This window comes from Apiospora kogelbergensis, assembly GCF_038363985.1.
Source record: "Apiospora kogelbergensis strain CBS 113332 chromosome Unknown utg000005l_segment0_segment0, whole genome shotgun sequence".
Lineage (NCBI taxonomy): Eukaryota > Fungi > Ascomycota > Sordariomycetes > Amphisphaeriales > Apiosporaceae > Apiospora > Apiospora kogelbergensis.
The window spans coordinates 3,675,448-3,701,233 of record NW_027117422.1 but is presented as its reverse complement, the minus strand read 5'-3'; the positions used below and the strand labels follow the sequence as shown (position 1 = coordinate 3,701,233).

The 25,786-nt window shown below is 55.0% G+C and overlaps 12 protein-coding genes across 12 annotated transcripts; 5 read left to right on the top strand and 7 right to left on the bottom strand.

The window, feature by feature from the left end:
• Positions 1 to 523: 523 nt before the first annotated feature.
• PG998_007816 (mitochondrial import inner membrane translocase subunit tim-16) lies at positions 524 to 1,016 on the bottom strand (the record flags this gene model as incomplete). The annotated part of the gene is made up of 2 exons (XM_066874632.1): positions 524 to 943; positions 1,014 to 1,016. The coding sequence occupies 2 exons, from the start codon at positions 1,014 to 1,016 to the stop codon at positions 524 to 526; spliced, it is 423 nt and encodes a 140-aa protein (XP_066730577.1).
• A 646-nt stretch (positions 1,017 to 1,662) lies between these two features.
• PG998_007815 (uncharacterized protein) lies at positions 1,663 to 2,663 on the top strand (the record flags this gene model as incomplete). Its single annotated transcript, XM_066874631.1, has 2 exons — positions 1,663 to 1,995; positions 2,061 to 2,663. 2 exons carry the CDS (start codon positions 1,663 to 1,665, stop codon positions 2,661 to 2,663), a joined length of 936 nt encoding a protein of 311 aa, XP_066730576.1.
• A 2,096-nt stretch (positions 2,664 to 4,759) lies between these two features.
• On the top strand, positions 4,760 to 5,888 carry PG998_007814 (uncharacterized protein; the record flags this gene model as incomplete). Its single annotated transcript, XM_066874630.1, has 2 exons — positions 4,760 to 5,350; positions 5,430 to 5,888. 2 exons carry the CDS (start codon positions 4,760 to 4,762, stop codon positions 5,886 to 5,888), a joined length of 1,050 nt encoding a protein of 349 aa, XP_066730575.1.
• A 797-nt stretch (positions 5,889 to 6,685) lies between these two features.
• On the top strand, positions 6,686 to 7,273 carry PG998_007813 (uncharacterized protein; the record flags this gene model as incomplete). The annotated part of the gene is made up of 1 exon (XM_066874629.1): positions 6,686 to 7,273. The coding sequence occupies one exon, from the start codon at positions 6,686 to 6,688 to the stop codon at positions 7,271 to 7,273; it is 588 nt and encodes a 195-aa protein (XP_066730574.1).
• Positions 7,274 to 7,447: 174 nt separating this feature from the next.
• Positions 7,448 to 9,243, bottom strand: PG998_007812 (Cytochrome P450 monooxygenase ATR2; the record flags this gene model as incomplete). Its single annotated transcript, XM_066874628.1, has 6 exons — positions 7,448 to 7,631; positions 7,680 to 7,944; positions 8,001 to 8,669; positions 8,723 to 8,807; positions 8,858 to 8,922; positions 8,994 to 9,243. 6 exons carry the CDS (start codon positions 9,241 to 9,243, stop codon positions 7,448 to 7,450), a joined length of 1,518 nt encoding a protein of 505 aa, XP_066730573.1.
• Positions 9,244 to 10,271: 1,028 nt separating this feature from the next.
• PG998_007811 (uncharacterized protein) lies at positions 10,272 to 12,776 on the top strand (the record flags this gene model as incomplete). The annotated part of the gene is made up of 3 exons (XM_066874627.1): positions 10,272 to 10,568; positions 10,638 to 11,050; positions 11,114 to 12,776. The coding sequence occupies 3 exons, from the start codon at positions 10,272 to 10,274 to the stop codon at positions 12,774 to 12,776; spliced, it is 2,373 nt and encodes a 790-aa protein (XP_066730572.1).
• A 336-nt stretch (positions 12,777 to 13,112) lies between these two features.
• On the bottom strand, positions 13,113 to 14,546 carry PG998_007810 (uncharacterized protein; the record flags this gene model as incomplete). Its single annotated transcript, XM_066874626.1, has 2 exons — positions 13,113 to 14,042; positions 14,130 to 14,546. 2 exons carry the CDS (start codon positions 14,544 to 14,546, stop codon positions 13,113 to 13,115), a joined length of 1,347 nt encoding a protein of 448 aa, XP_066730571.1.
• A 935-nt stretch (positions 14,547 to 15,481) lies between these two features.
• On the top strand, positions 15,482 to 15,781 carry PG998_007809 (uncharacterized protein; the record flags this gene model as incomplete). The annotated part of the gene is made up of 2 exons (XM_066874625.1): positions 15,482 to 15,622; positions 15,692 to 15,781. The coding sequence occupies 2 exons, from the start codon at positions 15,482 to 15,484 to the stop codon at positions 15,779 to 15,781; spliced, it is 231 nt and encodes a 76-aa protein (XP_066730570.1).
• Positions 15,782 to 16,376: 595 nt separating this feature from the next.
• PG998_007808 (uncharacterized protein) lies at positions 16,377 to 17,331 on the bottom strand (the record flags this gene model as incomplete). The annotated part of the gene is made up of 2 exons (XM_066874624.1): positions 16,377 to 17,157; positions 17,249 to 17,331. The coding sequence occupies 2 exons, from the start codon at positions 17,329 to 17,331 to the stop codon at positions 16,377 to 16,379; spliced, it is 864 nt and encodes a 287-aa protein (XP_066730569.1).
• Positions 17,332 to 18,028: 697 nt separating this feature from the next.
• On the bottom strand, positions 18,029 to 20,057 carry PG998_007807 (uncharacterized protein; the record flags this gene model as incomplete). The annotated part of the gene is made up of 4 exons (XM_066874623.1): positions 18,029 to 19,134; positions 19,316 to 19,528; positions 19,592 to 19,764; positions 19,828 to 20,057. 4 exons carry the CDS (start codon positions 20,055 to 20,057, stop codon positions 18,029 to 18,031), a joined length of 1,722 nt encoding a protein of 573 aa, XP_066730568.1.
• Positions 20,058 to 21,528: 1,471 nt separating this feature from the next.
• On the bottom strand, positions 21,529 to 22,065 carry PG998_007806 (uncharacterized protein; the record flags this gene model as incomplete). Its single annotated transcript, XM_066874622.1, has 1 exon — positions 21,529 to 22,065. The coding sequence occupies one exon, from the start codon at positions 22,063 to 22,065 to the stop codon at positions 21,529 to 21,531; it is 537 nt and encodes a 178-aa protein (XP_066730567.1).
• A 662-nt stretch (positions 22,066 to 22,727) lies between these two features.
• PG998_007805 (uncharacterized protein) lies at positions 22,728 to 25,481 on the bottom strand (the record flags this gene model as incomplete). Its single annotated transcript, XM_066874621.1, has 5 exons — positions 22,728 to 23,438; positions 23,534 to 24,325; positions 24,476 to 24,526; positions 24,664 to 24,759; positions 25,011 to 25,481. 5 exons carry the CDS (start codon positions 25,479 to 25,481, stop codon positions 22,728 to 22,730), a joined length of 2,121 nt encoding a protein of 706 aa, XP_066730566.1.
• Positions 25,482 to 25,786: the final 305 nt, after the last annotated feature.

Below are 25,786 nucleotides of genomic sequence, written 5' to 3'. Positions count from 1 at the left end.
AGCCTTACCACGGTCCTTCTCAGCTTTGTACCCACCGTCATGGCATCTTCCACTATGTTAATCACATCTACACATGTCGTAGTCTCATGTCTTATGAGCTGCAGAGAAAATCCAACCTTCGGAGATTTTGATCTAAGTGGCAATCGCGCGCCTCGATATGAGCACGAAGAGACCCCCACGGGTAAGGATCGCTGGAGCCATCAGTTCTGCAGAATGAGGTACCCTTACAGCCATAGCCATACTAGAAGAGCGAATGCAAACTCGCGCAGTATGTTCTAATGTCGCTGGGTCGTGAGGTCAGGTGATATACAAATATTATACTTATACACGGTTCTTTTTTTCGTCTAGCCCAATGACACATGAATTCCATAATGCCCAAACCAATTAACGCCAGGCCATGCCATTCGAGTGAAGATGTGTCGTGTGGGTTTGGAAGAAGCTGGATCTCAGCTCCAGCCCCCGTCCAGCTGCTCCGCAGCTTTGTGTGCTTTTAGAAGCTTGTCGCATGGTTGCGCCGCCTGGACTATCGGTCTTTGTACACTTTGGGCTTGAAACCTTCCTTGACCTCCGCTTCTTGTGCTGCTTTCTCCATTGCTGGCCGCACTTCGGATTCGATCCGTTCCCTCGCTCTTAGCACCTTGCTCTGGAGATAAAAACTTCCGCCCTTCTGGGGGTCGTTGACGTCGAATAATCGCTTGAAGCGGTCCATGACCTCCTCCATGTTCGCATTACCTCCTTGTGGCGGTTTGACGTTCAGGATTTTGCAGGCCTCGTCGAGGGTCATGCCGGTGCCAAGGGATTTGGGGCCGGTGCCGTTCGGATTCAATTTCGCTTGGGACCGCGCATAGTTGGAGGATGCCTGGGCTTGCTTGAAGGCTTCAGAGAAGGCGCGGCCAAGTACGCGCGAGCCGACGATAACGACTTGTGTTATCAGACGATGCGCCTATGTATATTTTTCGTTTTGTTAGTCAATGGTCTGGAATCACATGCGCCAGGATTTGAGTGAACCGTACCATCCTGATAATATGCAGATTAACAGCCGGGCAGGAAGCTGAGGGGTTCAGCGGTGGCCGCTACAGTGGCAGTCTGGCACACACGCAGAGTGGTATCTCGTCGCAAGGGGTGAGAGGTTGCCCTCGAATTGCCTCTACTAACAGAAGGCGGCTGGTTGCTCTGTGTAAACGCGCAGAGGAGATTCCGAATCGGCAGTGACAGGGAAGTTTTTGGTCGGTCGGAAAAATCGCCATCTCCGATGAGCTTTCCTGAAATTCGTTTAGAGTCAATTCCCCCACCCCCGGGTTATGCTGCTACCGGATATGTAGTAAACCAGATTCAAGATGCCAGCTCACGTAATGCACGGACTTTTTCAGCACGCCTAAGCGCACCACATCCACATGCAATCAACGGATTGTGAAGCTTTGGGTTCTGTCTGGAAGCCTGCGATTTTGGTGAAGCCAGATCGACCATACAGAAACTCATCTCCCATCACAACGTCGTCTCTTTAATATATCCTTGACAGACCTTCACTTGTAAATTCTCCTTTCCTCCCCTCTTTTGACCACCACCTTTCTTAATTGTCCAAACTTCGCTACGCCTGCTGCCTCCCCGGGCGCATTTCCCCAACCACAAACGCCCCCAAACCGATACGACCCATCAGTAACAATGTCCTACAACTACGGCGCGCCCCCGCCGAATCAGTTTGGCGCTGCAGCCGGCGGCGCAGCCCAGAATCTACAGTTCTACCCTTCTTCATACTCGCCAGGCATCCAAAACCATGCGACAGCACAGCAGGCGGGATACGGATATGGTGCGCCAGGAGGTGCACCGAATTTCGGCGGCTTCGGCGGTGCAAGTGCTCCTGGTGTCAGTGGACGCATGGGCGAACAAGGAGGCCTTCGAACCGGCTGGCTTGCCGCGTTCTCGACAGAGGGATATGACAACGAACCGCCGTTGTTGGAGGAGCTCGGTGTCAACTTTGACCACATCCAGAGAAAGGTACGTCGTACGCCTTCAGCTCCAGCCTCGTCTCTTGTTCATCAATGCTAACGATTGGCCCACAGACACTCGCAGTCCTTAACCCTTTTGCCCGCATAGATCAGCACATTATGGACGACTCCGACCTTGCAGGTCCCATCCTCTTCTTTTTCCTATTCGGTACCTTCCTGCTAGTGAGCGGAAAGGTTCACTTCGGTTACATTTACGGCCTGGCGCTAATGGGCTCAATTGCTTTACATACCATTCTCTCGCTAATGTCGCCTGATGGGTCAACCTCTTCTCCCACACCCGTTCCGGCATATTCATCCTCGGAGGGCTACCCAGGGGACACGTCATCGGGGGTGGACGGCAAAGGCCATTTGAGTTCGACTCTCACCTTCCCGAGAAGCGCAAGCGTCCTCGGTTACTGTTTACTGCCTCTGGTGGCCACCAGCTTGATTGGTATCCTGATGCCTATGGACACACCGATTGGTTATGTGCTGACCAGTGCTGCCATCATGTGGTGCACGACAAGCGCCAGTGGCATGTTTTGTGCAGTCGGGCGCATGAGAGGCATGCGAGGATTGGTCGCATATCCCCTGGCACTGTTCTATGTGGGATTCGGCCTCATGGGAATTTTCAGCAGCCGCGGCAGCGGGACTTTGAGCAAGGCTGCTGGTGTCTCATAAAACGGGGTTTCGTGGGCACTCGCGGCCTCGACCGACTGGCTGAATTTGACCGATTGCATACGCTCGATAGACACGATAGACACGGATTCCTGCGCCAGGTTGGAAGTGGTTTCGTTTGGATGGTACCAGGTGCGGAAAAGGCGCGAAAGATGGCACGGCGTTGGGAGCTGATCTGCATGGTTGGCGTTGGCTACTGCGGTTATAGCGAAACAATGAGAATCTACTGGACGCACGATCTTATTCAGCTGATGCTGCTTAATCCGGCAGGAGCCATGAAGCTGGCAGGCACGAAGGTTGCCATCCGCGATCTTCGCTGGGGGCTTACCGAAAGGCCTCTGTCGGGTGTCCTGGCGAAGGAGATGATGCCTTTTGTTTTACCGATGTAACCGGCTGGATTGTGTGGCCTGAGTCTCACCCACCGCTGTGTAATTCATGCACATAACTGTTTCTCCGAAGGGGGCCATCTCCGAGGAGAGGCAGGTTTACCGAATACGGTGATGCGCCCACGGGGGCCTGTCTCAGCAACACGGTGGTTAGCTCTTCATCTGATATCGTATGCGGCCCGACGTTGGTGCAAGTCAATCGTTGGGCCGACCCGATTGGACCATAATAAAGGGAAAGGTTCATGCATCATTGTGCCCATATCCAAAGAGTAGGGACATGGCTGCTGGCGCCTTGTCATCATGCAATGCTACACCGTCCTCTGTCAGATAATTTTCCTCGGGACAACGACCAATTAACCAATTCCTGGGTACTTTATGGAGTGAGGCCTGGGCAAGTGTATGAATATGAGATTTAAACGGCAAGCTGTTTTTCCACATGTGACATGGCTCTTTTCTACAACATGCGACGATCCCGGCAGCCTAATCTGTATAAGCCCAAAGCGATACTTGAGTCACCATAGGCAGTATCCGACACTGTATTCAACTAGCCCCGATCCCGGGGGTTTAGTTGAAAGGATCCGGGGCTGACTCCTGTTGCCTGGCGATGGAGATATGGTAGATACATACATATAGATGGGTGGGGGCTATGGTCTTACTACAACGAGCAAGGCCTGCTTTTGGATGCATGCGAGGGGAAGGATTGGCACCCGTTTGCCGTTATGAGCCACGCAGTGCCGAGTGTTTCTCTTTGATCCAATCCTCTCTCTCCAGAGCGGGAACTCGCAGGCGCCTCAAATCCTATATGCTTTGTTCAAGTCACACACATGCACACATACTGCCATTGCGCCGATTGATTGGCGCATATCGGCCTTCCCGTAACGGTCGGTTTACAGGCTAGAAATACGACGCTGGCAGGAGTGGCAGGAGTGTGTCAGATGCTGACGACTGTGCTGTGTGACCCGTCGCGCCCGCCTTTTCACCCACGAACTCAGGTCGCCAAGGTATAGTCTGGTCGGTATGTGGGCACAGCTTATCAGCCTTACAAAAATGGACAATAGCCAGCCCATACCGAACATTGCATCAGCATCAGCATCAGCACCAGCACCAGCATCAGGGGAGCGATACCTGGTTCCAGAAGACTCACATCTTGCAAAAAGTACTTAATGCGACGTGATTGGCCAGCTGGGTGTTCGGTGTCCCGGTGCTCAGCCCTAACAGACGAATTAGATGACGATGGAGTCAGCACACATGGCAGAAGCAGCAGTAGGATGACTCCATCGCAGTCGGTCAGCGCCGAGCCACCCACCTAGGCCTTACTCTGGTCCTGCCCTTCCTGCAGCAAGGCCTCCACGATCACTTCGGCAGAGCCACCATTCAGGATGAACCGATGCAAGCTTACGGCAGGGTCTCATTTCTTGTTTCTACGGTCACTCCCGACAATACGGATGTTGTTGTTGGGTCGTTCAAGGGGGCTGGAGCAGAATAGACGATTCCTTCTCAGGCCCACAGGCCGGCAGTGGATGAGCGAGCGACAGGGGCACATAGCCACCAGCATGTTGTATAAAGGGGCCTGTATGACACCCGCTACAAGTCATCGAAAGGACCAGACATTTACACATTACCATCTACAGACCTCGTCTACTAGAACCTCTTATTCATACTACACAACGATCTTCTTTCGCTAGAGGTTGTGTGCTTGGCAGCATCGCAAATATGACTCGGGTTACTCAGCTCGTTGGGCTCCTTGCCTTCTCCTCTTCTCTCCTTTCTCCCCTCGTTGCAGCTCAGGTTGACGGTTCTCGTATCGTCGATACAACCATCGACTCCCGCCAGGTCGATGGGTCCCGTGTCGGCGGTGAGGACATCGACGCCAGGCAGGTTGATGGCTCCAAAGTCTACGACACGACAGTCAACTGGAGACGACAGGTCGATGGTTCTCATGTGGGCGGTGACGAGATCGACTCCCGACAGGTTGACGGATCCAGCGTCCCCGAAACAGCCATCGACTCCCGCCAGGTCGACGGGTCCCGTGTCGGTAGTGAGGGCATCGACGCCAGACAGGTTGATGGCTCTCGAATTACCGATGATGAGAGCCTCAGCGCTAGGGACGATAGCGAAGTGAAAGCTGAAGCGGCCAAGAAAGTCCCTCTCCGAATTATGCCCCTTGGTGCCTCGATCACGCAGGGTGTAAATTCCAAGGACATGAACGGATACCGTAAGACAGTGTTTGACAAGTTGGTCACTGATGGTTGGAAAGTCGACATGGTTGGATGCAGGGCGAATGGCACCATGGGAGAGAACAGCGTAAGTTTCCCTCACGACTCGGTTTTTCCTATTTGGCCAATTTATCGGATGAAGTACTCGTTGCTAACAAGCTGCACAGCATCACGATGGCTGGCCCGGCTTCACCATCGACCAGGTGCACGGAAAGTTCACCGCGGCCAAGGGCCTAAAGCCCAACGTCGTCCTCCTCAACGCCGGTACTAACGACTGTGCCAAACCCGTCGACACCGCACACGCTGGCAAGCGCCTCACGTCGCTGATCGACGACATTTTCGTCTCGATCCCCGGTGTCACCGTGGTCATCTCGACTCTGGGCCCCAGCGGTAAGCACCAGGCCTGCCACGAGGATCTGAGCAAGCAATACCGCGATGTCTTTGCGAGCTACCAGAAGCAGAAGCGCCGGGTGGCGCTCGCTGACCTCCAGAAGGAGCTCGACATGAAGCACATTGGCAAAGACGGCACCCACCCCACCGACGATGGCTACGTGGTCGTGGGCAACATCTTCCACGACGCCGTGAAGAGGGTCCAGGGTCAGATCCAGAAGCCAGCCAAACAATAAAGGCAGCCGGTTAATCTTCTACTTCTTTGTTGGTCATATTGGGCGTTGCTTTTGGAATAGATGGGAGGGGGAAGCGTCAAGCCCCTAGAAAGAAGGTCTTCGCAGACAACTAATGGTGTTTTGGATTGCATGGCACTGGGTTTTAGCTAATTGCATGATTTATCGAATTCCACTTGTACTGTCATCCTGTGTGTCTCAAAGAGCGTGTAAAGCCATGAAATGTACATCCTTCTCTAGTTCGATCGTGTAGAACCGCGGACATGAATGAAGCCCTGTCACCTAGGAAGCCACTCGAATCATAGGGCCCAGTCCAGTAAGGCGGGGGGACAAGCTAACACCAAGCATTTACGGAAATAGAACACCATTCTAGGGCTTACTTAGGTGTTCTTATAGTTTTTCTTTTTTTAGCCGGCCAATTTACTTGGGCGCCAGTCCTTCCAGTGCACACACACAGTCAGCTCACAGTAATAAGAGTACTGTATTCCAACACCCCCACTTCAAAATTCGGACACTCTTCTCCCATTCCAAAACTGTCCGAATTCTCTCATCCTCTTGCGCCCATTGATTAATTCAGCCCCAGTCTTCGCTCAAGAGTCAAGTCATACCCATGGAAGGAGACTTGGAGTATCTGTCTGGAGACACCGCTGGGGAGGTGTCTGCCGAGGTGGTGCCTGCTGAGCCCTCCCCCTCCCCCTCTCCCCTCTCCCTCTCCTTCAGCCAAGTCCAGCCAGCGTCGTTACAGGTCCTACAATGCCGAAGACTTACATCGAGCTTTCCATGCCGTACGCCAAAATGGCATGTCGCTCCGGCAGGCTGCCCAGCAGTTCAATATCCCCAAGAGCACTCTCGCCGATAGACTGGGCAGCCACCGCCCCAAACCCCCGCCACTGAATAGCCTCCAACCGGGAGGACGGTGGACCGAGGATGACGTAGCCAAAGCCATGTTGGCCATTGAGGCCGGCACGGGAGTTTCTCAGGCCGCCCAGCAATTTGGTGTGCCACGGACCGTGCTTCACTCGCGAGCTCGGGGCCGGAAACCCAGACCCAGGAAGAACATGACAGCGAAGTTGACGATGAAAGAAGAGATGCTCGTGGCGCAATGGGCTGGCGCTCAATGTGACCTTGGTTTCCCGCCGTCAACAGATGAGATCTACAATCTGGCCAACAAGGTAATGCAGAAGAACAATGGAGCCGATAGAAGTCTGGGTAAACGATGGGTAGCACATTGGCTGCGAAGAAATCCCCAAATCAAGATACCCTGTGCCACCGAGGATGCTGAGCCCCGGGAGTCACCGTTGACTACCGCCGCCTTTGAAACCCCAACGCAGGCATTCGCAGACGATGCTGGGAACTGGGAAAATATTGCTGATACGCCGACAATTTGATTGCTGGACTGTGCTATTACTACCAGTCTCCCTGGTTGGTGCCGATTATGTCTTCAATGGCGGACGAACAACCCCAAGCTCACAGAGGCTCCCTGTCTTTACTATGGATGTGCAACAACCGCTCCGGAGTACCACCTAGCCGATCCCAACTGGACAAGGCTGTCCATGTTGTCATCAGTGGCTTGTTGGCTGGGCTCTCTTGAATTCGATCTTATCCATAGGGTTTGGGGTTTCACTGCCCCCACGAACAATTCGCGAATACCTTTCCACTATCCCATCCGGCATTCTCATATCATATTGGAGCAGAACATTGACCACAATGAGTTTGATTTCATTTGCGGCAAAAAATCGACCAGGACTATGCGCATCAGCTAGGCTTTCCACGTTGTCTGAGCTTGGAGCTTACCATGCATGTTTGCCATAACCAAAGGCCATGTTCTCCTTGGTCACCGTTACGAACTGGTACTGTTCTCTGGTCTTGTAGTTGACGGGGTCTGGCTTTGTCGCATTCCGCAGGTTGAGGAACCGGTGCGGGTCGAAAACATCAGGGTCGGGGTACAGCTTGGGGTCATGGTTGACTGGGCCCAAGGGTGTCTCAATAAAGACGCCAGCGGGGATCTGTGTCCCGTCTTTCAACGTGACAGGTTGTGTCATGTAGCGGGGGAAACGAGCTTTGGTTGTAAGCGAGGGTTACAATTCTAACGACGAGGGTATGAGGGGAACACACATTGAGCAATCGGATTCCATCGCTGAGATTCTCGCATCACGCTGTCAAGCAGCTTCATCTCGTACAGTGCTTGGGTGGTCAGGAGCCCGTTGTTGTTCTTTAGAACTTGTTTGATCTCTGCGCGGAGCTCATCGACCAGGTCAGGCCGAATCACAACGTCATTCAGCAGATCAGTCACGGCCATGGTCGTCGTGTGGATCGCAGCCAAACTAAGACCAAGCTGCAACTCAGTTAGGCGGTCGTCGCTGATACCATTGGATTCGGCCTTGTTCAGCATCCACTGGAGCATGTCGTCTGAGAGTTCGCTGCCATTCTTCATTGCCTCCCTTCGTTCACTGATTATTGGGAACAAGAACTCTCTGGCCTTGCGACGATGCTCGAAGACTGTTTTGAGCTCAGGTATGAAATACTGCACAATTGGCCGGAGCAAGCTGTGCCACTCCTTCAGCTTTCCTACGGCCTTGAACAAGTCAACAGTGTACATCGTGCTGGCGTAGATGTATTCTTCGCGGCGGCAGAGTTCAGGTCCCAAGAAGATGCGCCCTGATACGATGGCGACAATACGCAGGATCTTGGTGTAAGCCATTTGAGATGTCCAGTCGTCGCAAGGGCCTAAAACTTCGTTGACTGTCTGCTCTGCCTCGATGGCCAATCCAGGATTGATCCGGTCTATGAGTACACATAAGGTTAGCTGCGTCCCCGAGAAAGCGACAAATACACACTCAAGCTTCTAGTAAGATCGGATCGAATCATATGTGCTGCGAATCCGGAATCGCTGAATAGCCCCGTATACTTCGCCTCGACCGCCTTTGGGGGTGTCAGTGCTACTCCCTATCTAGAAAGTCGCAGCCACATACCTGGTTCAGCCCAATATTGTTGTTGACCACCTCATCCGGCATACCTCTGAGCTCTTGCAGAGCCTCTGGGGGGCACGACGACGACCTCCCCTAATTACGTTAGTACGATAGATAGCTTAGTCTTGTCATCACTTACCATCAGAAGTAGTCATTCGGTATGCCTGATGCCGAAAGAGCTCATAGCCCTTCTGGTATAGTGTCGCAGCACTCGTCCGGTATTGTTTCCGGCGCTGCTCAGAATTACCATAATCGGCGCCAAGCAGTGGCAGGTTACTCTTGTTACTCCAGACACTTGACACCGCGTAAACGACGATAGTGAACAGAGCCACCGAGACTACCACCGGAAGTCGTTCCTGGAGAATCTGGGATAGCTGTTGCGCCTCCATAGCGAATCTTTGCTGGGGATGTTTAGGTATCGACAACTGGAGAAGTCGAAACTATAATGTCTCATACCATCGACGGAATGCAGTCTGGGGAGCCAGGCCTTTATATTTACGGATGGCGGGTTCATGGTCGTTACTCCAAGTCCGACCACGATGAATAGTCGCAGGATGGAACGCCCAAACCCGAGTTATGCAGAGTTTCAGCGCGACTCTAAGAACATATCGCATACAAGCCCCAGGCTTGATGCACAGTAATGCAGATTTGGTAAGGAGAGGGGTGGCTGGGTGGCAAGCGATTGGGCTAGTCCTCGGCAAGAGTGCAATGCCGGGGATCTTCATGTTTCCAACCAATCGCGTTTCCAGCTACTCTCGGACTTGCGGGTATATGTGGCACTATATACGTCAAAGGACCATCGCACATAAAAAGCAACTGGAACCTATCGCTTCTCATACTTCATAATGTGGGATCTAGAAACGCATGCAGCAGCCACTAGCAGAGCGACCGCCTTAGCTCCTGGGGCTTGGGATCCCGGCGTAGTGCCTGCTATACAAGAACATAGCAAGAAGCAGTTTCTGCCGTAGACTTGCTCGGCTCCAAAGCGATGTCAACCGCCCCGAGCCCGTGACGATGTGGATGCAACCCGAAGGCGGGGCTGTGAAGCCAAGAACGTTGCTGGCTGGGCACCGTTATTGCTTCACCATGACACCTACCAACTACGCACTACGTGTTCATTGACTTAGAATGTCGATGGATGGTTACGCTCCGAGGCGTGACAGGGGTAGATAACCCCGAGGCGAGTTGAGAAACGGCCTCTGTTTGGTCCAAGCAATACCCGGCCCCGGCAACATGCCCAGGATGCATACATATACCAATAACATGGTAGTGTTATTATCGTCCAGTTTCTATACAGTATGCCTTTTGAACGAACCCAATGTGATACTGGGAGTATATTGTTCCACCTCAGTATTTTGCCTATGTTCCCCTTCGCCAGACCTTAAGCCACGTTCAGGTTTGTAGCCCCAGGGAAGCAATGGATCGTACCGATGGAGACGCTCTGGGCGGCATCGATCAAGCCGGTCTGGCTGAGACGCCGCAAGCCGCTTTACTCGACCTCGACCCAAACATCTCAATAGATTTTCTCGAGAAGGCGTCTGTTTTGAGCGGCAAGCCAGCGCCGGTCCACGTCCCCAGGGAGCAGCTCGTGCTTGTCCACAATGCCGAGTTGGAGAAGTTGGGTAGCGATAGCAAGGGGCCACGGCCGGTCAAGAAGATATCGCTATCTCTAGCCTACCCGCCTTCCACCAAGCCAGTCAAGAACCTGGAAAAGGTAGGTAGAGAGGAGTCGATGCAAGAGGCAATGAAACGGCCTGGACAGACATGCTGACAGACGTCCAAGCTATACCTGAAAGACTTGTTGGTGGAGATGCATCATGAGGACAAGATCTTGATACTCAGAAGCATCACGAAACACTACCCAGGGGCCGGCACCGTGGCCATCGTCGAGGACGAGGCGGGGGATGCGGAAAAGCTTGCGATATACAATCAGAGCGAAGCCTCGGCTCTGTCAGCTCTACCAAAGGGCTCGGTCGTGGCTGTCAAAGAGCCTTACTACCAGTTCAACGGCGATGGTGATTTTATGATCTGCGTTGATCACCCATCCGATATTGTGCTGTTAGACGACGGGCATCCGCTGGTGCCAGAATGCTTTCGCGAAGCGAGCGAAGGAAATAGCGAAGAAACACCGGCCACATGGATGGGCAAGGGCGATAAGTCATTCATTGGCGGGAGCTTCCCGAAGGCAGTGCGATGGTAAGTTTCGCCAATCGATTGCGTAGGAGGTGATACGGCTGGAGATGCTTACACACTTTGCAGCTATTCCCGGGCATTAGATCTGACGACCAAGGGAGACGAGGCCGCCATAACGAACATTTTGGGCAAAAGGGCGCGTATCCAACTGTCATTGAGATGCTACGATGATGCCATTGCCGACGGCCTGGCATCGAGAAACGGCACGGACAATGATTGGAAAGCATATTTAGTGGCAGCGAAGGCGTGCTATCAGCTCCAGCGGTTTGAGGAGAGCCTGCGGCATCTCAAGTCGGCTCTGAAGATGCGACCCTCCGAGACGGTCCTCCAGAGGGAGCGCGATAGATGCCTGGCCCGTGTCAAGGAAATGCAAGAGGGGACCTTCGACTTCCGTACCCTGTCCACTGCCGTCAACCGTCGTAACATCCACTTGGACGCCGCAAGCTTCGTGCGGAAGACCGAGGTCTGGGACTCGGCCATTCATGGTCGTGGTCTCTTCGCCACATGCGATATCGCAGCGGGTGAGCTCATCTTCTGCGAGAAGGCCGTGTGCCTTCCCAACGAGTACAACGTCAAGCACAACGGAGCGGCACTGTATGTCAAACTCGTCGAGGCCTGCAGCACGAACCCGTCGCTGCATCGAGAGATGCTGCAGCTACATAGCGGCTCCTACAAGGGCGGCAACAAAAAAGCCAATGCTGGTCAATCGCAGTGCGACGACAATTTCCAGGTCGTCGACGGCGCGCCCGTCGTCGACGTCTTCCTGCTCGAAGCGATCCGCCGCGCCAACTGCTTCATGGGCCCGCACGACTCGTCCGCTGCCGCAGGGCCGGCTTGGTCCATGGAGCGCGACGGCATGGCCCGGGGCATGTGGCCGCGGGCCGCGCGCGCCAACCACGCCTGCTGGCCCAACAGCTCGCGCGCCTTCCTGGGCGACCTCCTGCTCTCGGTCGCGGCGGCGCCCATCCGCGCGGGCGACGAGATCACCCACGTCTACCTGCCGCCTCGCGCCCTGCCCGAGTCCCGGAACCGGCAGTTCGTGTCGTCGTGGGGGTTCGCCTGCGGGTGCCGGCTCTGCGCGGCAGAAGCGCAATCGCCGGCGTCCCAGCAGGCGAGGCGCCGCGATATGCTCGAGGAGATCTCGGCCCTGATCCGGAAGCAAGAGGAAAAGGACAATGTGAAGAAAAAGGGGGCCGCAGCTAACGAGGCCTCTAACGAGGCCTCTAACGCGGCGTCGCCGCCACACTCAGTCCTGCGGGCGGCGGAGAAACTGACGCGAAAGCTCGAGGGACTTCACGAGGAGGAAATATACGGAACCCTCCCGCGCCTGGCTCTGGTATGGCCCACCGTGTGGCTGCTGACGGCGTACCACCAGATGAGGAACCACGCGAAGACGCTGAAATGGGCCGCGCAAGTTTTGCGTAACTTCGGGTTTCTGCAGGCGGCGGCGGCGGCGAAGGGCAAGGGCGATGGCGATGGCGATGGCGATGGCGATGGCGGGAACTGGAACGTGTTCGACCAGGAGCCCACAGGCATCGCGACATTCGAGGCTGCCATGGCACTTCGGCACGCCCGCGAGGCGAACCTAGCCCTTGGCCGTTCCAAGGCGGCAGCGCAGTGTGACAACGCAGCCAAACTGGCCTGGCGGATCCTGGTGGGCTTCGAGCCAGAGGAGGAAGTGCAGACCTCGGGCTGGATCGGTGACGAGTATAAAGGGGTGGGCAAGTAGTTCACCGCCATGTAATTACCAACAGGCCATTTCAATAACAAAACACCAACACTCGTACGTATTATTGCAAGAAAACTCGATTGGCGATATCAGGTTTGCCGTCATTTTCAAATATAGACTGTCTCTTACGCCAGTGTCCGAAATTCAACCATACGCCGGCTCGATGAGGAGAATTTGCTCTTAGGTAACAAGAAAGGGTCGCGAGCGTTCACACCCACCTGGGGATAACAATGAGAAACCATACGAATGCGCCATATTATGCTTGCTTTCGACAGAACACATGCCTCTTATGACCCTGTTTTCATCCGCGTTGGCTTCGGAGGTCGTGTGTACGACCTACGGGGCCCCTTCACTTGCCTTGACTTCTTGACCGACGCCTTGACTAGCAGCACTCTCGCCAACACGAAGCTCTTCTTCCGGCACGCCAACACCCACGCTGCCGGTAATGCTCAAGCTGCTGAACGCCCTCTCCATGCCAGTTCCGCCGGCGGCCCTGCCACGCCCGCCGGCGATGCCTGTACCGCCTCCGCTCACGCCAGGGGCGCCACTCACGCCGACACTGGCAGTTGTGCTCACACTTTCACTTCGGACCCTTCCACCGGCTGAAGCATCGCTCTCCCGTTGTTCTCGTACCACCTTTTCCAACTCCTTAATCCGGCGCTTGAGATTTTCGTTCTCGCGCTTGGCTGTCTCAAGCTCATGGCGGTAATGCGCCGTCTCCTCATAGCGCAGTGTGGCCGGCATAAGGCCCGGAGAAAGCTCCGACCCCGGTGTGGCCGCCACGCTGCTACCGTGGGTCGAAATCTGCCGGCGCGGGAAATAGCCGCCGCTGGCGCTGGTGAAAGAACCGTGTTCGGGGTCCTGTCGAGAGTACGGGTTCGGCGAACGGTTTCGTGATGTGCTGCGGTGCGACGTCGTGCTGTTCTGACGGGACATGGACATGGCGCTGCTGCGGGGATTACGGGCCGCCTCGAGAGCCGAGGTACCGCCTCCCGGGTGCACAGCGGATAGGGGGCCTGTGGCCGAGCCGGCCGCCGCCGCGTGGCTCATACTGCGTGTGCTCGTGCTAGAGCTCGTGCGCTGGTGACGTCTGTCGGAGCTGGTGGTCGGGAGGGGGAAGCCAGGCCCCGACATGAGGTGGGTGTCGACAAACGAGGTCTGGGTCTGGTCTACGGACGCAGAGGCCGAATGCGACGAGGTGTTGGAGACGACCGAGGAGTTCTGCTGTGCACGCAGGATGGTAAGATCTCGAGTGAGTCGGTTGACCTACGCCAGGGCAGGCGATGGGTTAGTCAAGTTTTTCTTCCATGGGGATCAGGTGTTTCGAGCACAGCAAAATTGTAGTGGACATACTAGCAACTCCTGCTCCTGCTCCAACTGCTGATGAAGTTCAGCAGCGGTCAGAGGGCGCGGGTGGCGGATCGGCCCAGGGCCCGTCTCTGTGGGATCTGGCCGCGTTGCGGGTGCCGGAGGCGGTGGCATAGTCATTGGTAGAGCTTGATTTGACGACGAAGCGGGGAGAGGCGGAGAAGGCAGAGAAGTAGAGGATGTTCTCTGGTGGTAGGTCTGCTGGTTGGAGGGTAGGATGTTCAATTCCGGTGATGCTGCCGTGGGAGGGCCCGTGGGTTGCTGCGACTGCGACTGCGACTGCAACTGTGACTGTGCCGACGGTGCCGCCCCAGTTTGTGGTTGTGGTTGTTGTTGTTGCGCGGTCGAGGTGCGACGTGGGGTGGCGGAGGGCGAAGCCGGAATGGAGTTGATGTCGGGCATGATGGGGAACGTCTAATGTAGGGGGTGGTTTGTGGATGTTGGAATATATTTGGGAAAGCGGCCCTGAGCTAGACAAACCGAGCACGATGGTTCTATGGTTCCCAGTCTAACCTCGTTTCCGGCGTGCTGGACATTTGATGAGGCGGGGGAGGGGGGGTTCGGTGCTCTCCTATCACCTGTCACCTGTCACACACGCACGATTGAGTTTGCGAGGTACTTGTGCATGGACTTTTGCACATCGGAAGCCTCAGCGGGATTGAGGCGGCATATCGATGGTGTCGTTGTTGATAGACGTCTCGTCTCGCCGGCGGACGCGTTGAGTGGTCGCATGGCACCCGCCCTCTCCCCCCTCCCTCCCTGCTGCTCCCCCCACTGTAGTAGCCACAATCCACTGAAGACGTGGTGCGGGGTTGGAAATCTGGAAATGAAGCTTACCAGCCACCAGCCACCAGCCACCAGCCACCAGCCTCAATTCTGGTCAGCGCTCGGGCGTGAAGCTCCGGCTACCGGTCAGTACCTGCATTGGCCATTGGCCATTGGACTGGCGGGCATGACGTATGGGGCCGAAGTCCCTCCTGCACCTGCAAAGTATGGAGCCCATGACTTCATTAAGCCTCGATCTGATGTCAGTTTGCGATCGCGAGGGGGGCGCTTTTTACGGACGAAGAGCTGCGGCATGTTGCATATCCAGCTCAGTAGGCGCCATACCGTCAGGAACAGACAGGAAGGAAAGGAGGGGCAGGGAGGGAAGGATCCGTGGATTCGTGTACATAACCCGTTTGGATGTATTCAGATGCTCTTATTTAACCCAGCTCCTAAAACCTCGACTTCCTCCTCTGTTTCTCGTTATTCTCTCATACCCAAGCTTTTCACCAACTTCTCCCATCGAATTGCCAACATCTACACCTTTCCAATAGCCAACTCACCACATCACAATGTCTGCTCAAGAAGGTCGCCAGTCCCCTCCCCCTGAGGCCCAGTCCGGCCGTCAGCAGCAAGACGCCCCCGGCTCCGGCAAGGGTGCCGACAAGGTCGACTCCGGTGACAAGAAGGGCGAGATGAAGGACCAGCTCGCTGTATGTCAATTTTCATTCCATGCGTATAGCCCATGGGCGCCACAAATACTGATATCTCGTCTGTTCCAGGGCCTCTCCTCAAACCCCAAGGGCGTCCTCGACGATGCCGTTGATGCCAAGTTCAGTAAGACGACCGAGCCCAGTGCTAAGTCATCTTAAACCTCCCGCGTGGCAGGAAACCAAACGGATAAGGGGCGTATAATGGGGGAGGATATAGCCATTGGCGGTAAAATGCATGGCACATCGCAATGATCACGATGTTTACGACTACACAGGAGCAGTAAACCTGTCCACATAGATTCCCATGATCAATAATAGAGGTTTTGAACTTCTACACAGTGTATTCTCCAAAGATGTGATATTCTTTACTGCTATTTACCTTTACCATGCCAGATCAATTTTCCATAAAGCATGTGTTGACTCAAGTACAGCAGTATACAATACTGTCGAATATACATCACGCACGTAGATATAGATGTTATACTCTATTTTGCAACCTGATGTTCTCACGCCAAACGATGGTGTTATTCTGTGCATTTGGGCGTTTCGCATTCTGTCTACTTCTTATTCTTAATGCATCATAGCTACGGAATAAAATGTCGAAAATATATATCACGTGTGGAACAAAGACAGTTGCTTCAAAAGGCTAATATGAAATGTATAACAATCGTAATCTCGTTGCAGAACTTTGGGGGAATCAAGTCGACTAAACTAATATAGACACACCGGAACCGCTCTCCTCCGTCGCGTTTGCTCATGCCTTCTCAGATCCAATCTTGGTGGGGGCAGGACCAGTAGGGTCAAGAGGAGTTGACTCCGTAGTACCAGCCCCGGGACCAGGCTGAGCGACACCGGTAGAGTCGGTGGCACCAGTGGTACCAGCAGCGCCGGCGGCACCAGGCTGCTCCTTGCCGAAGACGCGCTCCAAACCAGAGGCCTTGTAAGCACTGCCTCCGTGGTTTTCCTTCTTCAGATCTGCCAGGCGGCGGGCCTCGGCGTGGATGTCTTGCACTTGGCGCGAGCCGACCGTGTAAAAATCGACGAGCTTCTTACCGGTCGGGGTGTTGGTGGCCTTCTCGAAGTACGAGCCGAGACCGAAGATGAGGCTGCTAGCACGCTGCGTGATGTTATACGACTGGTCGGTAGCCTTGGCCTTCTCGGTGGCGTGGTACTTGTTGTCGAGGTTCTGAAGCGTCGTCATGAAGCGGTTGGTGACACCGTGCTTCTGATCCAGCTCAATACCACGCTGGAGGGCGGCATCGCCGACGACGTAGCCGTGGGCAAGGTACTCGGCCAGGATGCGGACGCGGGGCTTCTCTTCTTGGGTGATCTCGTCGCTGTCGCGGTCGGCATTTGTCGTGTAGGCAGTGTCGTCGTTCTTAGCGTCCTCGGCAATGACCTCAATCTGCGAGCCACCGAGCTGCGTGTTGTTCAGGAGCTGGGCGGTCTTGGCAGCAGTCTCCTTCTCGAAGACAACAGTGGCATCTTGAGTACCGTTGGCATCGGTGGTGACCTTGAGGTCGGTGATCTTGCCGCTAACGTTGCGTGCGTTAGTTAGCAATGGGGCTCGTGCATGCAGCGATGACAACAGAAACGCGGGCTTCAAGCGGCACGGTACTAGCTTACCAGAAGGCGAAGAAGTCCTTGATCTCCTTCTCCGAGGTGCTCGAAGAGATGTTGCGAACGTTTACAGTGGTGTTGGGCGCCATCTTGTAGGTTGTAGTAGGGCAATGTGGTTGGGAGGCGGTTTTGTTTGTGTGAGAGTGGTGTTGTTGCAGGAGGGGAGTTGGGAAGTTGGGAGAAGAGGTTGTGGTGGAGCGGACTGGATTATTTGTTTATGTACTTAGGTCCAGTATTCGAAGCAGCACAGTGGAAAGCACCAGTTGCCAGTCCCTCCCCCCTCCTCCTCTGCTCCTCCTCCTCTGCTCCTCCTCCTCTGCAGTATTGAATACATACGGGCTGTGATGCTTGGCCATGGGCATGTCGCAAAGAGGGGCGAACATTCGAAAGACAAACCACGTCATTTCCCTCAAGCCTCCCTTCGGAGGCCCATGTGGCTGCCTCCCCCAAAGTGGGTTCATTTCACGCGTATGTACTTGGTACGTACCGCCCCTCATATTCGTCGCAAAGTGCAAAGTACGTAAGTACGTGGCGGTGCCGGTCCCTCTTGACTGACAGTCCAAGCCGGACCAGTGGCCACCTTTCAAACGCGTTTCTCTGTGCCACTCCACGCGGCCATCGCTTCGCATGTGATTTCTGGAATGTTGGGCTTCCGGCTGGCATCTTCCATGATGCATACTGCGGCTGTTGGGGGCAAAGAACCAACAATTCTATTACTATTAACCGTCTGAACAACCGACTTGGGCAAGTGTAGATGCCGCCTTGAAGTGACTCGACCCAGCTCGCTCACGCCACAGACGATCCGGCGTGGCTGCCTACTGTCGTACTCCCTCCATTTCGACAGCTTCGACAGCTGTAGCAAGGAGTCGCCATCTCTTTCTCCCTCTTCATCACCGCCGCCTCTCTCCTTCTCGTCTTCTGCACCTCAATGAATACTGGCAGCTTGGCCGCCACTATCAGCGCTATGCAGATAATAGCGCCAGTCCCCGCGAGTCCAACCCCTGTCAAGAGCGCCGCTCTATACCCACTCAGCACCCGCTCCTTGGTGACAGCACCCCTCGTCACTTGGGCTTCGACAGTGCCGCCGATGCCTATCCCGATAGACATGCTGTAGTTGATCACAGTCGCCACCAAACTGGCCGCGATGCCCTGATGCTTTTTGCTTACCGAGTTGGACAGGAGCAGAGTCGCAGCCGGGAAGCTCATGTCCATACCCCATGATATTACCAACATGCCTACGAAGGTCTGGCCCCAGTATATTTGGTCCTCGGGGACCGTGGCTATGAGTGCCGTCGCTGCCGTAAACGCCAGCATCGAAATGAGCATCGCAACAGGCGGCCCCAGCTTGTGAAGGACCATGCCCGTCGTCATGGACGCAAAGATTCCCATGATGGCAATCGGGCTCATCCAACCCGTCGTGAGGAGCGGTGAGAGCTTTCGGATGACCTGGAGAAATTGCCATGTATAGAACGACCATATTCCGAAACAGGCCCACCCGCAAGCGACAGCACCCAGGATAAGCGATACCTGCGGCGAGAGGGCGTTTAGTGGGACAATCGGGTTTTTGGCATAGTGGCATTCAATCATGATGAAGATGCACATGAGAACACCTCCCACAATCAAGGCCTCCCATATGCAGGGTTCATTCCAGCCAGATATGTGTCCCTGGTTGAAGGCGAAGTTGATCAGGACCAAGGCAGAAACCCCGGCAGTTGCGCCAGGAATGTCGAGCTCAACGAGCCAAGCCCGAAACGTTTGCGGCTTTTCCCTCTCATGGGCGGCCGAGGGGATCGCATAGTACCCGATGATGGCAACAATGCAGAGGGTAAAGGAGAATGCCCAATATGCCACCGGCCACCACACCAGAGCAAAAGCACTACCACCTGCTGCCCCTATAATGGAGCCGCACGGAGCCATGGCAGCAAATGCAGAAAAACACGAGTGACTTCTTTCGACCGGGAGAGTAAGTTGCCCCAAGCAGTGCAATGGCATTCGGGAGACACATGGCGGCACCCATCCCTTGCAGAACACGGCAAACGGTGAAAAGCTCAGGCCCAGAATAGTAAGCTGCACCAGCAAGGCATGCCCAAAGTGCCGACCACAAGAACCCCGAGAGGAAGACGCGCTTGTATCCATACACATCGCCAAGCCTTCCCGCCACGAGGATGAAGGTTCCTATAGTCAAGGTGTAGCCAGCTATAAGCCAGCTCAACTCGGACGGATTGGTGATGCCCCAAGTCGACCCGATGACATGGATGATGGCCAGGGTCTGGCCCAAGCCCGCCTCTGTAAAAGAAAGCCTAGTTAGTATTTCTTTCTCTGGAGCTTTGCTCGGAATTCAAGACTTACGGGTGCATAGCTGCGCCATGCATACGGTGGTCACGAAGAAGAACTCGTGTAATCCGGACATGCCTTCATCGGCGGGCTCATCGGATACCCTCGACCATCTCAGGAGATCGACTGTCACGGGCTTCTTCAACTCAAGCGGCTCGATGGAAGCCTCCCGGGGAATTTGCCATACCCTGTTTGGGGATGCCTGATTGGTACTTCCAGACCTATAGCTAGGCCTGTAGTTGGGCCTATACTCTGATGGGTATTCGGTCCTGTAGTACGGGTGATCTTTATCAGGCACAGGTGGTGCGGCTGGCGGCGCGATTGGGATGGTGTCAATCTCCGGGTTCGACTCATCCTCGGGGTATATGCTTAGGCTGCGGACGTATCGTCTGTCTCGAGTCGCGTCGAAAGGCCCATATATCTCGCTCTGCCGGTTTTCGGTGGTACTGGTACTCCAGTACGATTCTCGTAGATGAGCCATACTTGCAGCGTGTTGTTACGACAAAACCGATGCTTGGAAAGAGCGGTTGGGCGACGAACAAGGACTGCAGGACCCTATCTACGTCGAGGAACTCTGCCGTGGGATTTATACGCATCGCAACAGATAGCCTCGAAAACATCGAGGGCGATGCGCGCAGAAATCTCGTACAATGGCGGACTTCCGTACTCCTGTTTGTCTCATGGCCCGCCAGGTATTCCCACAAAACAGTAACAACATGACTAGAGCGGCTCGGCTATTGGCTTTGGAGATGCGATGCATCAGGCCATCAATACGAGTGAAAGGAAGCGGAGCGGCTCCTCCCTGGATGTTGGCGACTCGGGCGAACACAATACACAGCATTTGTCGCATTTATCGATATTTGCTACGGGCTGTCAAGTCGACATAGAATATGGATCTACCCCTAGGTTTGCCAGGACGCTCCCGGCCTCCAGGGTACGCTTTGGAAGCTTCTTCCTTCAGTTCATGACTGTTCAGCTCCGTCCAGAGTCGCGTCGTTCGTTTCTTCAACTAGCATTGAGTTAAGCGTGAAGACTGTTCGACTCCTGCAGTACGCATGTGGTGTTGCACGCTGCTACATGCACGACCAAAAATGCGAGCGAGACAGATGTCGCTTTTCAGGAGCGGGATGTCAATAAGGTTAATGCTTCGCACGCAAGCTTTGGGCTTCCGCGGCGGAGATGCACGTCCCGTCCCGATATTGGATCGGGTACTGCCTCAACACAGGCATTTCCACCAAGAGGCTGCTTGGCGTCTCGCAGTACGCAGGCTATGTGGCGGCGTCTCCTTGCTCCTATCGACGCCGCAGCTCAAGACCAAGTCCTTTCAAGGCTGGCTGAGCAGTTGATTAGCATCTAGCTCTTCAACGTCGTCTGCGCCTCGCTGACTGCAATCACTCAAACCCAGCCCTAGGATCCCCAACTAATAAGCTGTCTTCAAGTTGGCAGGATTTCATAAACTCAAACCTTGCTGTCAGGACTGCACTACCTACCGGGATTCGATTCGGGCATCCCGATCCCTAGCATCGGCATCTCGTTCCTGCAGCTTCCCGCCCGCTACCCAAGGAAGCCTAACTTAAGCTTTTGGGCGCATCATCTGCTCATCCAATATCGCCACGCTCAATTTCAGTTGAGATTCCTGAAGCGCCTGTTACCCCATTGAAACAGCGAGAGGTGGGAAGGAAGCGTGGGCGTCTGACAGCTTTCTCTGATTCGGGCATCCCGTCTCCGACGTTGGGGCCGACCTACGTCGGTTCACGAGCAACTGAATCATTTACACCGCTCGCCCCTAAAAGAAAGGATGATTTCTCATTTACAAACTATGTGTATTGCCATCGATTGGAGTGGCGCGCATGGCTGACCTAAGCAGGTCAAATCAACAGCAAGGAATCATATTTCTGATTCTGCTCTACCTTCGTGCTACCAGCCTATCGAATGTTCCAGTGCATCAGCCATTACGTCTGCTGCTGCTGAGGCTGTGGCTGCGCTCCTGAGGGAGTAGCCGAGCGGCTCGTAAACATGATCGCGGACCCCGAATGCCGACTCGACCTCGCGATCCCGCCCGCCAGCTGCGCCGCTGCGCCCAGGAGCGCGACGTCGGCGATCCACTCCATGAACATGGCGGCAGTCCAGCCGGGATTCCAACACGCTGCGGCGTAGCATACCACTGACACAACGCGGAAGAGCGCGCTGCATGCCACGGCGGTGAAGAACCAGGGCCGGCCGGGGAGCCGGATGCGGTCGCGCGTGTGCGGCCTCACCGCCGGTGAGACCAGACACAGCAAAATGGCGCAGTGCATGCTGAGCTGCGTCAACTGCTGCCAAAACATCGGGTCGTGTATGGTCTCGCACGTCGGGTGCAGCGCTGGGGTCGTTGACGACGTCGAGACGGCGATGGCGAAGCCTAGCAACACACTCGTAGAGGCCCCGGTCGTCAATGATATAGTCCAGACTAACTGCTGGGAGCAGGCTGATCTGCCGGGCATACGCATGGCTTGTTTGCAACGGTCTTAAGTGGTTAGATTGGCAACTGTTGGACGATGGTGGCGGTTGTTGTCTTCTTGTCTCAAACTATTATCCGTTATTTCTCATGTAAGTGTGGTGGACGGTACTTCGATAGGGACACCCGAGTATTCATAAGTCGAGAGGTTCTTATTTCTCTCAAGTGGGCATGGAGAGTAAAAGGTGGCATTTGCCAACTACATGCGTGAGTCGTTCATTGTCCATCGGCGTCACAGCCCCTGAGTAAAAACCACGCACAATACCAGGAGGCGAGAAATTATAAGATATTGAGCGCATGAACAGCTATTGGGTTAGATATTGCTGTGCCTGACCGTCAGTCGATAGACTTTATATTTGGATAACGTCTTGTTATGTATATAATCGTTCCTCAGGAGTCACAAATGAATTACTACATCAATCGGAGCTAACGGCCTGATGAGTAATAGCCGACATGGACTCCCAGCAAGTAATTGTTGCTTAATATGTGTTCAGTTGGTAGGGAGATGACCAAGTGGTAATGTAATGTCTCATACTCGTTCATCGTGATTCATTCTACATAAAAGGTAACTAGAGAAATGATCTCTGTTTCAGGCAGAAAACGAAGCCTGGGTCATGGTCTCAACCATTCAACATATTCCAAAAGGGGCTTACACTAGACTGCAGAAGGCTGGTCTCGTGCTCCAGGGCCGGCAAAGGAGATGGTCTTGGTTTTGAACCTCCGCCTTGCGCCATCCACCTCGTCCGTGTCGGTACCATCGCCCTCCTTCAGCGATGCGCTTGTGCTCGTCGACAGGCCCCTCCTCTGGAGACCAGGGCTTGGCAGTCCTTGCTGTTTGAGCCACTTCTTCCGCGCCGCCGCAGTGGCGGCGGCGCTCTCGCCCACGACAGAGCTGTTCGTGCTGTTAGCACCGCTGCGCTTAAAGACGCTGAGGAAGTCCTGCATGAAGGTCGTCTCGAGCTCGCGCGGCCGGCCGTCCGACGTCCAGTAGCGCTCGTTGCTGAGCTCGATGCTGAGGTGGCGGCGGAAGAAGCGGTCCTGGTTGACCCACCAGGCCCTCCAGAGGACCACGATGAAGAAGGTCAGCGGGATGGTGAAGCTCCAGTAAACCCAAAAGAGCGGCATGATGACGACGTGCGGCAGGTTGAGCTCGTCTGGGGGCGCGTCCTCGCCCATGCCGGCGTCGTTCTTCGTGTTGTACTCCCAGTTGAAGAAGGACATGCCAAACAGCGTGCCCATGTACTCGCCTGGCAGGAATATGGCCGTGATGACGGCTAGCGCCTTCATCGACGAGCTGTCGCGCGTCGAGGCCACAGCCATCCGCGCGTTGAGGTTGTTATCCTCTTGTGCCATCTTCGAGTATATCTACAACGAGTAAACCGAGCGGTTAGCAAGGACGACAGAAGTCACTTATGATGTTGGTGCACCAGTGAGAACAATAAAGAAGCATCGAGACTTACGATGTCAATCTGGGCTCGGCATCGCAGTTCCGACATCCTACGGTCCGTCTCCAAAGCTGTGCACAGCCTCCAGGTAGACTCCAAGTATTGACGAATCTCATGCCACTGCAGTGTCAATTCATCCTCCTCGACTTGGTCATCCCCTTCTTTGCCTGGCGACTTGCCCTTGCCACTAGAAGGCTCCTGGCGTCCCAAGACCTTCACTCGAGCATCTAGCTCGTCGCCGACACTGACCAAGAGCTTCACTGCCCTCTCCATCCATCGTAGCGTGTCCAGCAGCTTGATGGCTCCCTTCAGGACGTCATGTGCCTCCTTCATCAGGTGGATGGTCTGCGGAGGGACGTAGTCGTCGCCAAATAAAGCAGGGTTGGTCGCTTGATAGCTGCTTCGGCCGTTGCCGTGACCCGGGTCGTGGCTGCGCCCCGTGACCTTCTCCTCGACGAAGGTGGAGAAGCGCCGCAGCGGGCCGAAGGGAACGGGGCTGTCGCCGCCACCGCCGGAGCTGCCCCGCCGCCGCCAGGAGGATTGCGGGCGTTGGGAGCGCTTCTGGGTTTTGGCGCGGCCCGTCAAGTCGTCAACCTTTCCCTCGAGCTCGAGTACCTCGTCGTTGTTGGCCACGACCTCCTCCTCGGTGCGCAGAAACTGCACTTGCAGCAGCACGATGGGTAGGACGAGCGGGTGCGCCCAGAGCGAGCGCGACGCCTCGAGCCGCTTCTCATACTCATCCAGGGCGTCGTCGTCGTGCCAGCGTGTGTCAAACGACCGGCGGATCAGCGCCGTCGTCGTCCGCGTCTGGATCTTGTATGTCATAGATAGGAAGTCGTAGGGGGTTGCGGATTGGCAGAGAAACTGAATACAATGTCTTATTTTACTCGGCGTTAGTATCAAAATGTTGTCAACGGGACGGACGTAAGATCGTATGTTAAAGTATAGGTGACTTACATAAAGTCTCCTTTCGCGCGTCCCAGAAGCTAGACTCGCTCGTAACACGGCCTATCGACGGGAGAGTCGCTGCGTGTAGCTCGAGGGAGTTGTAATCCTCTTGCGTGAGATACAAACCATCTTGGTGAGAGTTTGATTCAGATGTGACAGGGAGAGGCCTCCGATCTACGATACTATCGTTAACCTACGTTAGCCTTGAGTCGCGTAGTCCAATGCCGTAGCACCTGGCCTGGTAATAAAGTATAGCTGAGGACTGGCCAGACGATGATGGCCGGACTGGCTGCCTACACGCTGAGATACTAGGCTGAGTGAGTGCCTCTTCTCGCTCCAAGAATTGACCGAGAAAAGGAGAGAATGAGAGATGAGTACTTACAGTTGACGAACTCTTCCGAGCAACCTAGGCTTCCCGGGAGGAATCTCAACAAATTCGCCCTGTGTGCAGAAACGCGTTAGTCTTGATACAATGGGCGTCCATTATTGCGCCACTCCTCCACAGTGGCATGGCGGTCTTGGAGGGTTGGACAGACAGACGTACCTCATCGTCCAGACCATGTCCGTCACGAACCGCCCCCCGAAACATGCGCAGGGCCTCTTCACTATCAGCCATGATGCTCGGCGAACGGAGCTGGCCGTCATGATCCTTCGCGGGCGGCGTGTAGACGGCATACTCGTGGTAGGAGGCGCTGGTCTCGCCGTCGTTTAGCAGCACCTTGGTGGCCAGGTCCCGCAGCTCGAAGTTGAACAGGTTCAGGTCCGACATGCGGGATCTCCTGCCGCTCCGGCGGCTGGCCCCTCCGCCCCCACCAGGGCCCGACTTGGTGCTGGTGCTGTCGGCAGCGTCGGCAACCGGCATCAGACTACCACGCCTGGTCCTCGCCTGTTGAGAGCGGGCCCCTCCGCTGTGGCCACCCGTCGTTGCACGGCGATCCAGCGACGGCCGCGGCGGCAAGGAGCTCGGGTCGGCGGAGCTCAGGTTGGCATCCAGTTCGTCGAGGTTGTATTCCATGACTAACGCCCTTCCTCTGTCTTGCTTCTTTTGCCGTCTCCGGCAATAGGTTGCCGTTCACAAGCAAGCTGGCTTCCCTCTCTTTACTTGACAATTACCCAATCAGACAACACAGGCAGACAGACGAACGCTCAGTAGCCTCGCAATACCCGCTTCGTTGACTACCCTAACGTTGCTTGTTCCCGCAAAGCCAAGGCGCGGAGAATGGAAACCAAAAAGCCAAGAAACAGGAAAAAGAGGGAGGGAGCAAGCCAAGCAATTAACTAAAGAGCGAACGCGACACAATAAGCGCATTTCAAGCCTCT